The 14,025-nt window shown below is 39.8% G+C and overlaps 1 protein-coding gene across 2 annotated transcripts in view; it reads right to left on the reverse strand.

Moving 5' to 3' along the window:
* The window catches only part of LOC106562017 (ALK tyrosine kinase receptor), a 285,056-nt gene that overhangs the window by 135,600 nt on the left and 135,431 nt on the right, over nt 1-14,025 (reverse strand). For both annotated transcript variants that reach the window (XM_014126545.2, XM_045688931.1), the window contains 2 exons: nt 5,443-5,615; nt 3,716-3,810 (listed from right to left, as the gene is read on the reverse strand). In XM_014126545.2, coding sequence (XP_013982020.2) covers nt 3,716-3,810; nt 5,443-5,615 — 268 coding nt within the window. The remainder of the gene's footprint in view (nt 1-3,715; nt 3,811-5,442; nt 5,616-14,025) is intronic.

A 14,025-nucleotide genomic window follows, 5' to 3' on the forward strand; every position in this document is an offset into this window, starting at 1 on the left:
TTATAGCGACATCTCAAGGTTAATCAAAGGAATTGGATTTACCTGAGCTCACTTTGGAGAGTCATAGCAAAGGGGTGTGAATACATTTCTAAAAACATGTCTTCACTTTGTCATTATCTGGTATTGTATGAAAAAAATATTTCATCAGTTTTGAATTCAGGCTGCAATACAACAAAACGTGGGAAAGTCAAGGGGTATGAATACTTTCTGAAGGCACTGTAGATAGACTGATCCTAAAATAAAAAATAATCAACATTTATTTTGGTCATGTACAAAAGTTTAGCAGTGTCACGTCCTGACCATAATAAGTTGTTCTTTTCTATGGTAGAGTGGTCAGGGCGTGACGGGGGTGTTGATCTGTTTTTGTATGTCTATGTTCAGGTTGTAGTTGTTGTATTTCTATGTGGCTAGTTGTTTGGCATGACCTCCGATTAGAGGCAGCTGGTTGTTGTTGTCTCTAATTGGAGGCCATACTTAAGTTGATGTTTGTCCCACCTGTCCTTGTGGGTGATTATATTTTGAGTAGTGTGTTTTTTTCCCTCTCTGCGTCACGGTTTGTTGTTTTTGTAATTCAAGTTTATTTATGTATGGCATTTAGTTTCACGGTCAATAAATTTGTGGAACTACGAAAACGCTGCATCTTGGTCCGTTCCTTATAACAGCCGTGACAAGCAGATGTTATAGTGGGTGCAGCAAAATGCTTGTGTTACTACAGTAGCTCCTAACAATGCAGTAAAATGTCAAACCAGTGCACAAATAATAAAACATTTTAAAACAAGAAATCAAGAAATGTCGGCATGAATCCAATTAACAGCCCAAATAGCATTATCCAACAGTAATCATAATGCGGTCTATACGTGTATATATACAGGATTCATTTATACAAGATGTACTAAGAATGATATGTACAGCAGTAGATATATTAGAGAGAGCCAGCTATGTGAAGAACACAGAATATAAATAAATATGCAATGTGTATAAACAGTGTAACAACTACAGTATGTAAATACATGGTACTAAACCCCATCGCAAAATGGATAGAAGTGCAGAAAAGTAGATTCTGGACCAGAGTCCGGAATATAAATATACTGTATATGTATGTGAATGGTGTATAGACAGACAGTATGGACAGTATGTGAACTGAAAAGGTGTGTACAGCAGTAGTTATAAAAGATGAGCCATGACTAGAATAAAGTATATACATATAAAGTGGGACATATGAGGTAGTGTTGATATAGGGAGATTGCAATGGTACTGTGGCCCATTTCTACACCTGTTTTAATACTACACAATCACCCCATTCCTGTTTCAATATGAATTCATATCCTCATCAGAGCCAGAGCTCGATTCATAATTTACTTCCTGCCTACCTGACTGAGCGTTATTTTATATTTTTTTTATTTAACCTTTATTTAACCAGGTAGGCCAGTTGAGAACAAGTTCTCATTTACAACTGCGACCTGGCCAAGATAAAGCAAAGCAGATAGGTTTCGTCATTTAAATTACACCTGTTTTTCCTTAATGACTGACTCACTGTCCGTCTTCGAAGCGGCATCAGTGGCAGAGCTCCCCAGCTTGCTATTCTGGGCAGTTAGAGCAGTTACTTTAGAGAGTTAGGGAAAGACAGAGGGATACAGAGCATGTCTTTCTTTCTTTTCTTTATTCCAAATGTGAGATGCAAGTGTCATGACGCTCTTGTTTCTCCACTGATATAACATCCCAATTATCATTATGGATAAAGCGGGAAAGGCAAGACAAGTTTTGACCTTTAATATGTATGAGAATATGTGGACACTTAAGCTCCCGGAATTCACCCATATCGTGGACAGTGAGAGATCGTCTATACTGATATACTGTAGGAGAGATAAGTGTATATATCACCACGGATACCAGAGGTGAAGAAATAAGTAAATCATGTCAATGTTTGACTTTAGTAATAATTCAAGATATGTATTTTGTCTAGAGCTTGGCTAGAGGGTAAGATATATAAAATGATGTGCTTATTATGTATTTTGTTCAAATACATAACCAAAACATAAAAATCGTTAAAGTATGGACATAGTAGGAGAAAATCCTTCTCAGATATCAAGGCATATACAGACAAATTATTTGTGCATGATTGATTGTATTTTTGGTAAACATCATGAAGAATTTATACACTGCAGCCCAAAAAATAAAACAGGCAAAAATGTAGATATTTTAACATATAGTTGAAGCTTACAGCCATGATTTCTAATTTCTCACTATAATTGTGACAGATTGTCAATGTAAATAATAATCTGTTCTTAATTGACTTAAATAAATTGTTAATTGTCTTCTGCTATTGAAAGTCTGAAATTGTTGCTTTAAACAAGTAAACTCTGTTTACAGATGCCTTATTTATACTGAACAAAATATAAATGCAACATGTAAAGTGTTATTCCCACGTTTCATGAACTGAAATAAAAGATCCCAGAAATGTTAGATGCACAAAAAGCTTATTTCTCTAAAATTTTGTGCACAAATTTGTTTACATGCCTGTTAGTGAGCATTTCTCCTTTGCCAAGATAATCCATCCACCTGACAGGTGTGGCATGTCAAGAAGCTGATTAAACATTATAATCATTACATGGGGTGACAGGTTAGACAAGTTAGTGGTTAGAGTGTTGGATTTGTAACTGAAAGGTTGCAAGATCAAATCCCTGAGCTGCTGAAGTAAAAATATGTTGTTCTGCCCCTGAACAAGGCAGTTAACCCACTGCTCCTAGGCTGTCATTGAAAATAAGAATTTGTTCTCAACTGACTTGCCTAGTTAAATAAAGGTAAAAAAAGGTTCATCTTGTGCTGGGGACAAAAAAAGGACACTCTATATTGTGCAGTTTTGCCACAGATGTCTCAAGTTTTAAGTGAGCGTGCAATTGGCATGCTGACCGCAGGAATTTCCCCCAGAACTGTTGCCAGAGAATTTCATATTAATTTCTCTACCATAAGCCACCTCCAGCGTTGTTTTAGAGAATTTGGCAGTACGTCCAACCGGCCTCACAACCGTAGACCACATGTATACATGCAAGCCCAGGACCTCCACATTCGGCTTCTTCACCTGTGGGATTGTCTGAGACCAGTCACCCGGACAGGAGTATTTCTGTCTAATAAAGCCCTTTAATGGGGAAAACTCATTTTATTGGCTGGGCCTGGCTCCCAAGTGGGTGGGCCTATGCCCTCCAATCCCCACCCAGGGCTGCACCCCTACCTAGTCATGTGAAATCCATAGATTAGGGCCTAATTCATTTAAACTGACTGATGTCCTTATATGAACTCAGTAAAATTGTTGAAATTATTGCATGTTGCATTTATGTTTTTGTCCAGTATAGTTTCCAGTTTCTCACAGCAGTAAAATCATCCTACAGCAATAGGAAATGTGAATTATAATGTGGATTATAATTAATGGCATTTTTTGGTAGGGGTTGATACGTCTCGTTAGAGCAAATCGATTTTAACATTTTATAGTGGAAATTCTAAACTCTAGAATCCTTTTTAAACCTAGAAGGGTGCATTTACTGCTGTGCAGGATACGGCATCTGTAAGCGGGTATTGTGGATAAGTTGAGGAGATATGAATGTATTACTTGTTATGTGTTGATTGGGTCTAAAGCCCTTGTTTTGTCTGTCATAAAAAAATAAAGGCTTAAGTCAAATAACAAATTCTGTGTGCTGTAGAACATCAATGAAATACTCACAGGCCAGGAAGCAGTCCATACTGAAGGAGATGTTATCCAGACAAATGGCTGATCCTGGACCAAGTCCATTGTCAGCGCTGAACTGGAGCCAGAACCTGAGGAGAAACCGAATCTGATCTTTGAACAGTAGAGACAATCTGGATTTAGAACACAACATCAATGACCACAAGCTGCATCACTCAAGTCCTTGAGATGAGGGGAAGATGAAGTATATTTGCTTCCGGTGGTGATAAACTTCCTTAATTAAGTGTATCATTCAAGTCTAGGATAAGAAAAAAGGCTAGATTCAATCCATAACTCTGAAGTTCAGCGTTGTAGCACAATTTACATTTAATGGCAGTTGTTCCGCGGTAAAAGCTGCATATGCTGGTTCAAATGGAAATTACGTTAAAATTTCAAGCGTGCTATAGCGCTGAACTTCGGCAATACGAATTGAATCAAACCCAAAGATAGAGTATGTATAATGAGTGTAGATATACTTCCAAACAGTATCTTGAGATGTATGATATCCTTCTTTAGGACATAACTCAAGTATTCTACTAGCACAAATACATACTTCAAAAATAACATTGTTGATCGCAACCTGAATAATGAGTTTTACGCCAGTACTACAGTAGAATATGTCATAATAGTGTGCTATTAGAAACTGCAAATAATAGAACACTGATGGATGAGCACAAAGACCACAATTTACATTACTGTGACCCTGTACTGAATGTACGAATCTACTACAATGAATTACCTATTTTCCCAGGCATGTGCGCCACATAGAGTTGGTAGAATAACCCATTTTGTAAAAAACATCATTTTTCTGAGTTACAGTGACTTTCACCTACCGCTCTTTTCTCTTCCAATTGCAGAACACAGAGGAGAGAGAATATAAATGGCAGACTACTGTTGGGAGCCAAATCTGAAGACATCCACATACTTCCTTTTATTTTGTTACGGAACAAAATCCTATCAAAATTAAGACTCATTTGAGAGTTTGCTTGCGAGAAAATCCACTTGAGTTCATAAGGTGCAAGGACATGCCTTTTAATTAAGAACGTGAGCAGAACAAACTCCATAAAACCGTAAATAGAAATTGAATCAATCTCTGAAGACTATGATTAGCTTGGCTCCAACGATAAAGAGAGCTCAATCAAGCACGCCGAGATGAAACAAGTCATCCAACGTTTTTCCGTCTTTTTCTTTAATTTTTTATTTCAGCTCTTCACACTGAAGAACTGAAAAATCAAGTGCCATAGCTAATTATAGGAAAAGGCGGATGAATGGAGATCTCTATCGATTTTTACTACCCTGTTTTAAAAACACAGGGTGATACAGTGAGCAGGCCCATGGTATAGGGCAAGTAAACCCATTGGGACCCATGTTGAAAGGGAGGCTCATCTTAAAATGGAATGTAAATACTGAAAATGTGCATTCGGAAGGAAGAACTGAAGAAAAAAGCTATTCATTACTGTGTCTTTGGACCTGAAAGGCGATATGTATTTTCTTTCATCCCAAAAAAACACAAGCACATGCATCGTTGTGGTTTGCTGGTTCTTTTATGCTTTGACGTGATGCATGTTTCAAATGTAGTATGATTCTATGATCTCACAATCTAATGAAGCAGTGCCCCATTTTGACCGTGTTACATATTCATATACTGCACTCTGTTTTTCCAAAGGCCGTGATTGGCCAAATCACTTTTCAGTCTGTCAATGGAGCAACTTGATTCGCCGTACCAGTCAACAAGTCCGTAGAGAGGAAGCATAATGAGTCTCCAGCCTCTCTCGGTCTTGGGCTCGCTGGCAGAGTGCCACAGTCTGCGCTGCTCCTCTGGTCCTGTGCTGTTCTCCACCAGCCACAAAGATAGCGCCCACCTCTGGCCACCTCCGAAACACATCCAGAACCTTACCTGTTAGGGAAATTAAGCTATATTATGAGTCTGAATAGGACTTGAATAGGACTTGACTGAGACACACATTGACATCTCAAATCATCAGATTGTGATGTTATACTGTCATAATTACTAGTTTAGATGTAGTGTAATATTTTGACCGGAAAGGTTTTACTCCAGCCAGACCTTCATGGAAGACATTTGGGTCTAAACATTGCAATTGATAAAACTGTAGAGGTAGTCTGAGGGTATCTTTCTTTAAATGGAAGTTATAGTTACACCTACAGATTCATAAATTGTCTCAGCTGTACACCAGGTCGTACAAATTTCCCTATTCATATTGCTCATATTTTTCTCAATCTAATGGAACATCAATACTCCCGTCTAAATGCTATATTTCTGTCTCTCCAATATGCAGAGCTGACTATGGTTTCCCTCGAATCAAAATGTAAACTATAATTTCTATGTGTAGTACAAGGTCTTCTATCACAGTGTACTCCCTCACTTAATTGTCATTGATCCAGATTTTACCTTTGCAAAACTGTGAGAAGTTCCCTGACATCAAGATTATAGAAGTCAAACCGTGTATGTCCGGCATTACTTGAAGATGGACATGATCTGCAACTAATGCCCAAGCCAATCTATTCTTGAGATTGGGTGCTGCGGCAGACAAAGCAGACAGTTAGGATACATTGGACAGCTCAGGGTCATGTAAAGAGAGATTGAGGTGCTAATCTGGAATCATGGCTAATCTTTAGTCCCGTGCCAAGGAACTGCTGACTTCGGCTAGCTAGAATGTAGCTTTAGGCACTGTTATAGGACTGAACTTTACTTCAGACATATCTCAGTAGCTGTCGCTCAGAGGCCCACTTTATGTCCCCCTCTCTCCTCTCTTTCACTTTCTTTTTTCCCTTCCGTTTTCTGTCTCCCATAGATTCTCTCCTTGTGCATCCTATGTCTGTGACGATACCCGTATCGCCAAATATTTTCCATGACAAAAATGAAAACATGGTGTTGGCCAAACTCTTTTGTCCTTTAAAAGCCTGTTGTATGTAAGATACTGTGGCTTGCGAAAGTATTCACCCCCTTGGCATTTTTCCTATTTTGTTTCCTTACCTGGAATTCAAATTTATTTTGGGGGGGGGGGGTTGTATCATTTGATTTACACAACATGCCAACCACTTTGAAGATGCAAAATATTTTTTATTGTGAAACAAACAAGAAATAAGACAAAACAACTGAAAACTTGAGCGTGCATAACTATTCACCCCCCCAAAGTCAATACTTTGTAGAGCCACCGTTTGCAGAACTTACAGCTGCAAGACACTTGGGGTATGTCTCTATAAGCTTGGCACATCTAGCCACTGGGATTTTTGCCCATTCTTCAAGACAAAACTGCTCCAGCTCCTTCAAGTTGGATGGGTTCCGTTGGTGTACAGCAATCTTTAAGTCATACCACAGATTCTCAATTGGATTGATGTCTGGGCTTTGACTAGGCCATTCCAAGACATTTAACCTGTTAGGGCTAGGGGGCAGTATTTGCACGGCTGGATAAAAAAAAATGTACCCGATTTAATCTGGTTACTAATCCTACCCAGTAACTAGAATATGCATATACTTATTATATATGGATAGAAAACACTCTAAAGTTTCTAAAACTGTTTGAATGGTGTCTGTGAGTATAACAGAACTCATTTGGCAGGCAAAACCCTGAGACATATTCTGACAGGAAGTGGATACCTGATGTGTTGTATTACCTTTAAACCTATCCCATTGAAAAACACAGGGGCTGAGGAATATTTTGGCACTTCCTATTGCTTCCACTAGATGTCACCAGCCTTTACAAAGTGTTTTGAGTCTTCTGGAGGGAGATCTGACCGAACAAGAGCCATGGAACGATGATGGCCCATTAGACACCTGGCGCGCGAGTTCATGTTGGGTACCCTCGTTCCAATACGTTATAAAGAGTATGCATTCGTCCACCTTGAATATTATTCATGTTCTGGTTAAAAAGGCCCTAATGATTTATGCTATACAACGTTTGACATGTTTGAACGAACGTAAATATATTTTTCCCCTCGTTCACGACGAGAAGTCCGGCTGGCTTAGATCATGTGCTAACAAGACGGAGATTTTTGGACATAAATGATGAGCTTTTTGAACAAAACTACATTCGTTATGGACCTGTGATACCTGGAAGTGACATCTGATGAAGAGAATCAAAGGTAATGGATTATTTACATAGTATTTTCGATTTTAGATCTCCCCAACATGACGTCTAGTCTGTATCGCAACGCGTATTCTTCTGGGCGCAGTGCTCAGATTATTGCAAAGTGTGATTTCCCAGTAAGGTTATTTTTAAATCTGGCAAGTTGATTGCGTTCAAGAGATGTAAATCTATAATTCTTTAAATGACAATATAATATTTTACCAATGTTTTCTAATTTTAATTATTTAATTTGTGGTGTTGACTTGACTGCCGGTTATTGGAGGGAAACGATTTCCTCAACATCAATGCCATAGTAAAACGCTGTTTTTGGATATAAATATGAACTTGATAGAACTAAAAATGCATGCATTGTCTAACATAATGTCCTAGGAGTGTCATCTGATGGAGATTGTAAAGGTTAGTGCATCATTTTAGCTGGTTTTATGGTTTTGGTGACCCTGTCTTTGAATTGACAAAACATTACACACAACTCTTGTAAATGTACTGTCCTAACATACTCTAAATTTATGCTTTCGCCGTAAAACCTTTTTGAAATCGTAAAACGTGGTTAGATTAAGGAGATGTTTATCTTTCAAAGGGTGTAAAATAGTTGTATGTTTGAAAAATTTGAATTTTGACATTTATTTGGATTCAAATTTGCCGCTCTTGAAATGCACCTGCTGTTGATGGAGTGCACCACGGGGGACGCTAGCGTCCCACCTAGCCCATAGAGGTTAAATGTTTCCCCTTAACCTCTTGGGGCTAGGTGGGACGCTAGCGTGCCACCCGTGGTGCACTCCATCAACAGCAGGTGCATTTCAAGAGCGGCAAATTTGAATCCAAATAAATGTCAAAATTCAAATTTTCAAAAATACAACTATGTTACACCATTTGAAAGATAAACATCTCCTTAATCTAACCACGTTTTACGATTTCAAAAAGGTTTTACGGCGAAAGCATAAATTTAGAGTATGTTAGGACAGTACATTTACAAGAGTTGTGTGTAATGTTTTGTCAAGTCAAAGACAGGGTCACCAAAACCATAAAACCAGCTAAAATGATACACTAACCTTTTACAATCTCCATCAGATGACACTCCTAGGACATTATGTTAGACAATGCATGCATTTTTAGTTCTATCAAGTTGATATTTATATCCAAAAACAGCGTTTACTATGGCATTGATGTTGAGGAAATCGTTTCCTCCAATAACCGCAGTCAAGTCAACACCACAAATTAAATAATTAAAATTAGAAAACATTGGTAAAATATTATATTGTCATTTAAAGAATTATAGATTTACATCTCTTGAACGCAATCAACTTGCCAGATTTAAAAATAACCTTACTGGGAAATCACACTTTGCAATAATCTGAGCACTGCGCCTAGAAGAATACGCGTTGCGATACAGACTAGACGTCATGTTGGGGAGATCTAAAATCGAAAATACTATGTAAATAATCCATTACCTTTGATTCTCTTCATCAGATGTCACTTCCAGGTATCACAGGTCCATAACGAATGTAGTTTTGTTCAAAAAAGCTCATCATTTATGTCCAAAAATCTCCGTCTCGTTAGCACATGATGTAAGCCAGCCGGATTCTCGCCATGAACGAGGGGAAAAATATATTTCCGTTCGTTCAAACATGTCAAACGTTGTATAGCATAAATCATTAGGGCCTTTTTTAACCAGAACATGAATAATATTCAAGGTGGACGAATGCATAGTCTTTATAACGTATTGGAACGAGGGTACCCAACATGAAGTAGCGCCAGGTGTCTAATGGGACATCACCGTTCCATGGCTCTTGTTCGGTCAGATCTCCCTCCAGAAGACTCAAAACACTTTGTAAAGGCTGGTGACATCTAGTGGAAGCAATAGGAAGTGCCAAAATATTCCTAAACCCCTGTGTTTTTCAATGGGATAGGTTTAAAGTCAATACAACACATCAGGTATCCACTTCCTGTCAGAAAATGTCTCAGGGTTTTGCCTGCCAAATGAGTTCTGTTATACTCACAGACACCATTCAAACAGTTTTGGAAACTTTAGAGTGTTTTCTATCCATATATAATAAGTATATGCATATTCTAGTTACTGGGTAGGATTAGTAACCAGATTAAATCGGGTACATTTTTTTTATCCAGACGTGCAAATGCTGCCCCCTAGACCCAACAGGTTAAACCACTCGAGTGGTGCTTTAGCATAATGCTTAGGGTCATTGTCCTGCTGGAAGGTGAACCTCCGTGCCAGTCTCATGTCTCCGGAAGGCTGAAACAGGTTTCCCTCAAGAATTTCCGTGTATTTAGCGCCATCCATCAATCCTTCAATTCTGACCAGTTTCCCAGTCCCTGCCGATGAAAAACATGTTGTTCTTGGAGAGATGAGAGGTGTTGGGTTTGCGCCAGATATAGCGTTTTCCTAGATGCCCAAAAAGCTTCTTCCATATGTTTGAGGAGTCTCCCACATGCCTTTTGGCAAACACCAAACTTGTGAGCTTATTTTTTATTTAAGCAATCGCTTTTTTCTGGCCACTCTTCCGTAAAGCCCAGCTCTATGGAGTGTATGGCTTAAAGAGGTCCTATGGACCGATATTCCAATCTCCGCTATGGAGCTTGCTGCTCCTTCAGGGTTATCTTTGTTCTCTTTGTTGCCTCACTGATTGCCTGGTCAGTGAGATTTGGTGGGCGGCCCTCTGTTGGCAGGTTTTTTGTGGTGCCATATTCTTAAATATTTGTAATAATGGATTTAATGGTGCTCCGTGGGATGTTCAAAGTTTCTGATATTTTTTTATAACTCAACCCTGATCTGTACTTCTCCACAACTTTGTCTCTGACCTGTTTGGAGAGCTCCTTGGTCTTCATAGTGCCGCTTACTTGGTTGTGCCCCTTGCTTAGTGGTGTTGCAGACTCTGGGGCCTTTCAGAACAGGCGTATATATACTGAGATCATGTGACAGCTCAAGTGACACTTAGATTGCACACAGGTGGACTTTATTTAACTAATCATGTGACTTCTAAAGGTAATTGGTTGTACCAGATCTTATTTAGGGGCTTCATATGAAAGGGGGTGAATACATATGCACCCACCACTTCTCCATTTAACTTTTTTTTTATTTTTTAAAGAAGTTATTTTTTTCATTTCACTTCACCAATTTGGACTATTTTGTATATGTAAATTACATGAAATCCCCGCCAAAATCCATTTAAATTACAGGTTGTAATGCAACAAAATAGGAAAAACGGCAATGGGGTGAATACTTGACTCTGACTCTGGATGATAACATGTTTCTTTCCAACGTTAGGGCTGTTTTCCTAAAAGGTTAATCTGCTCCGTGTTGTCGTGTCTTTAGTATCCTTAACTTCTATGGGCTAGGTGGGACGCTTGCGTCCCACCTACTCAACAGCCAGTGTAATCCCGTGGCGCGTTATTCAAATACCTTGAAAATGCTATTACTTCAATTTATCAAACATATGACTATTTTACACCATTTTAAAGACAAGACTCTCGGTAATCTAACCACACTGTCCGATTTCAAAAAGGCTTTACAACGAAAGCAAAACATTAGATTATGTCAGCAGAGTACCCAGCCAGAAATAATCAGACACCCATTTTTCAAGCTAGCATATAATGTCACATAAACCCAAACCACAGCTAAATGCAGCACTAACCTTTGATGATCTTCATCAGATGACAATCCTAGGACATTATGTTATACAATACATGCATGTTTTGTTCAATCAAGTTCATATTTATATCAAAAACCAGCTTTTTACATTATCATGTGACTAGCATGTGACTAGCATTCCCACCGAACACTGCCGGTGAATTTACTAAATTACTCATGATAAACGTTCACAAAAAACATAACAATTATTTTAAGAATTATAGATACAGAACTCCTCTATGCACTCGATATGTCCGATTTTAAAATAGCTTTTCGGTGAATGCACATTTTGCAATATTCTCAGTAGATAGCCCAGCATCACAGGGCTAGCTATTTAGACAACCAGCAAGTTTAGCACTCACCAAAGTCAGATTTACTATAAGAAAAATGTTATTACCTTTGCTGTTCTTCGTCAGAATGCACTCACAGGACTTCTACTTCAATAACAAATGTTGGTTTGGTCCCAAATAATCCATCGTTATATCCAAATAGCGGCATTTTGTTTGTGCGTTCAAGACACTATCCGAAAGGGTAAATAAGGGTGACGAGCATGGCGCATTTCGTGACAAGAAAATTCTAAATATTCCATTACCGTACTTCGAAGCATGTTAACCGCTGTTTAAAATCAATTTTTATGCCATTTTTCTCGTAAAAAAAGCGTTAATATTCCAACCGGGAAAGCCTGTATACATACAAAGAGAGAGAAAATAAATACATCTCGTGCCCTCGTGCACGAGAGTGAGTCTCAGAGTACTCTGACCAGCCACTATCCAAACGCGATAATGTGTTTCAGCCAGAGGCTGCCTCGATATCATTCAGCTTTTTCCCGCGTTCTGAGAGCCTATGGGAGCCGTAGGAAGTGTCACGTTACGGCAAAGATCCTCAGTCTTCAATAAAAAGAGCCAAGATGAACAACAACTTGTCAGAGAGGGCGCTTCCTGTTTGGAATTTTCAGGTTTTTGCCTGCCATATGAGTTCTGTTATACTCACAGACACCATTCAAACAGTTTTAGAAACTTTAGGGTGTTTTCTATCCAAAGCCAATAATTATATGCATATTCTAGTTACTGGGCAGGAGTAGTAACCAGATTAAATCGGGTACGTTTTTTATCCGGCCGTGTCAATACTGCCCCCTAGCCCTAACAGGTTAATGTGATGACATGCTATTTTATCAAATCGATTATCTAACATTTAATTGATTACTTGCTTGAATTAAATCATGCAAGAATTTACTAATTAATAACCTGAGGCACCACGGAAAAGTTTATTTAAGGAGTTCCGTGTTTTGAATTTACTCTTAGAGATCTAAAGATCTCTTACATTTAAGTCATCAATCAGTCATTAATTATTATTTTCCTTCTATCAGTCTCATCTGAATATTGTAAAATTCTTGGTTATCTGTATGAACCCTAGTTTCCATAATGAATCAGCAATGTACAAATTGTCTTAATTATTTATTTACTAACTAACTAAATAATCACAGAAATACAAAACAAACAGTAAATATTGGTTACTAACAATGATAGAAAAGTCCCTAGTGGGCTAAGCCGATATGACAGCTTGGTAGACAAAATGTCACATGGCATGACACTGGAGAGACGTGGCAGGTACAGGGAGTAAAACATTTAATAAATAACTGACATGGAACGAGACAGGAACAGCGTCAGCAAATGAGTAACGCAGACAAAAACAATCAATGCAGAAGCCGGGGAACAGAGCTGGGGAACTGACAAATATAGGGGAGGTAATAACAGGTGATGAGTGAGTCCAGGTGAGTCCAATGTTGCTGATCCGCGTGACGAGGGAAGACAGGTGTGCTTAATGGATGATAGGAGTGCGTGATGCAGGGCAGCCAGGCGCCCTTAAGCGCCGGGGGGGGATGAGCGGGAGCAGACGTGACAGTACCCCCCCTCTAGGGACGCCAGCCGGCATCCCACCTGGATGAACCGGCCGAGACATGGGCGCTGGGCAAGCCGGTTGGGGCGTAGAAGCCCAACGAACTGGCAGGACTGTGAGAGACTAGCGAGCCTGTCTGAGGCATGGAAGCCCGACGATCCGGCTGAGGCAAGACACCTGTCGATCCCGCTGCAGAGAGGGAGCCCGAAGATCCGGCTGAGTGTGACGTGGGATGGGAAGCCGCAGAGCCAACCGAGGCAAGGAAACCTCTCGAGCCAGCCAGGGCGTGAAAGCCCGACCGGCTGGCTTAGGCACCCCCGGTTCCATCGGCGGCGGAATCCATCCCCGACGTCACCAAAAAAAAAAATCCAGGACCGGCTGGGCGAACAAGAACTGAGGAGCCGGCTGAGGCCCGACGTGGGATGGGCACCATCCGAGCCAACTGGGGCAAGGAAACCTCTCGAGCCAGCTAGGACGTGGAAGCCCGACGAGCTGGCTAGGCACCCCCGGTTCCATCGGTGGCGACCCAGAGCCGATGCCACCATACCAACTGGAACGCCAGTACTCCCCGATGCTTCGTGTGATGGCTACTGCATTCTGTCACATGGCATGACGCTGGAGAGACGAAGCAGGTACGGGGAGTAAAACATTTAATAAAT

Source organism: Salmo salar, chromosome ssa11, assembly GCF_905237065.1.
Source record: "Salmo salar chromosome ssa11, Ssal_v3.1, whole genome shotgun sequence".
Taxonomy (NCBI): domain Eukaryota; kingdom Metazoa; phylum Chordata; class Actinopteri; order Salmoniformes; family Salmonidae; genus Salmo; species Salmo salar.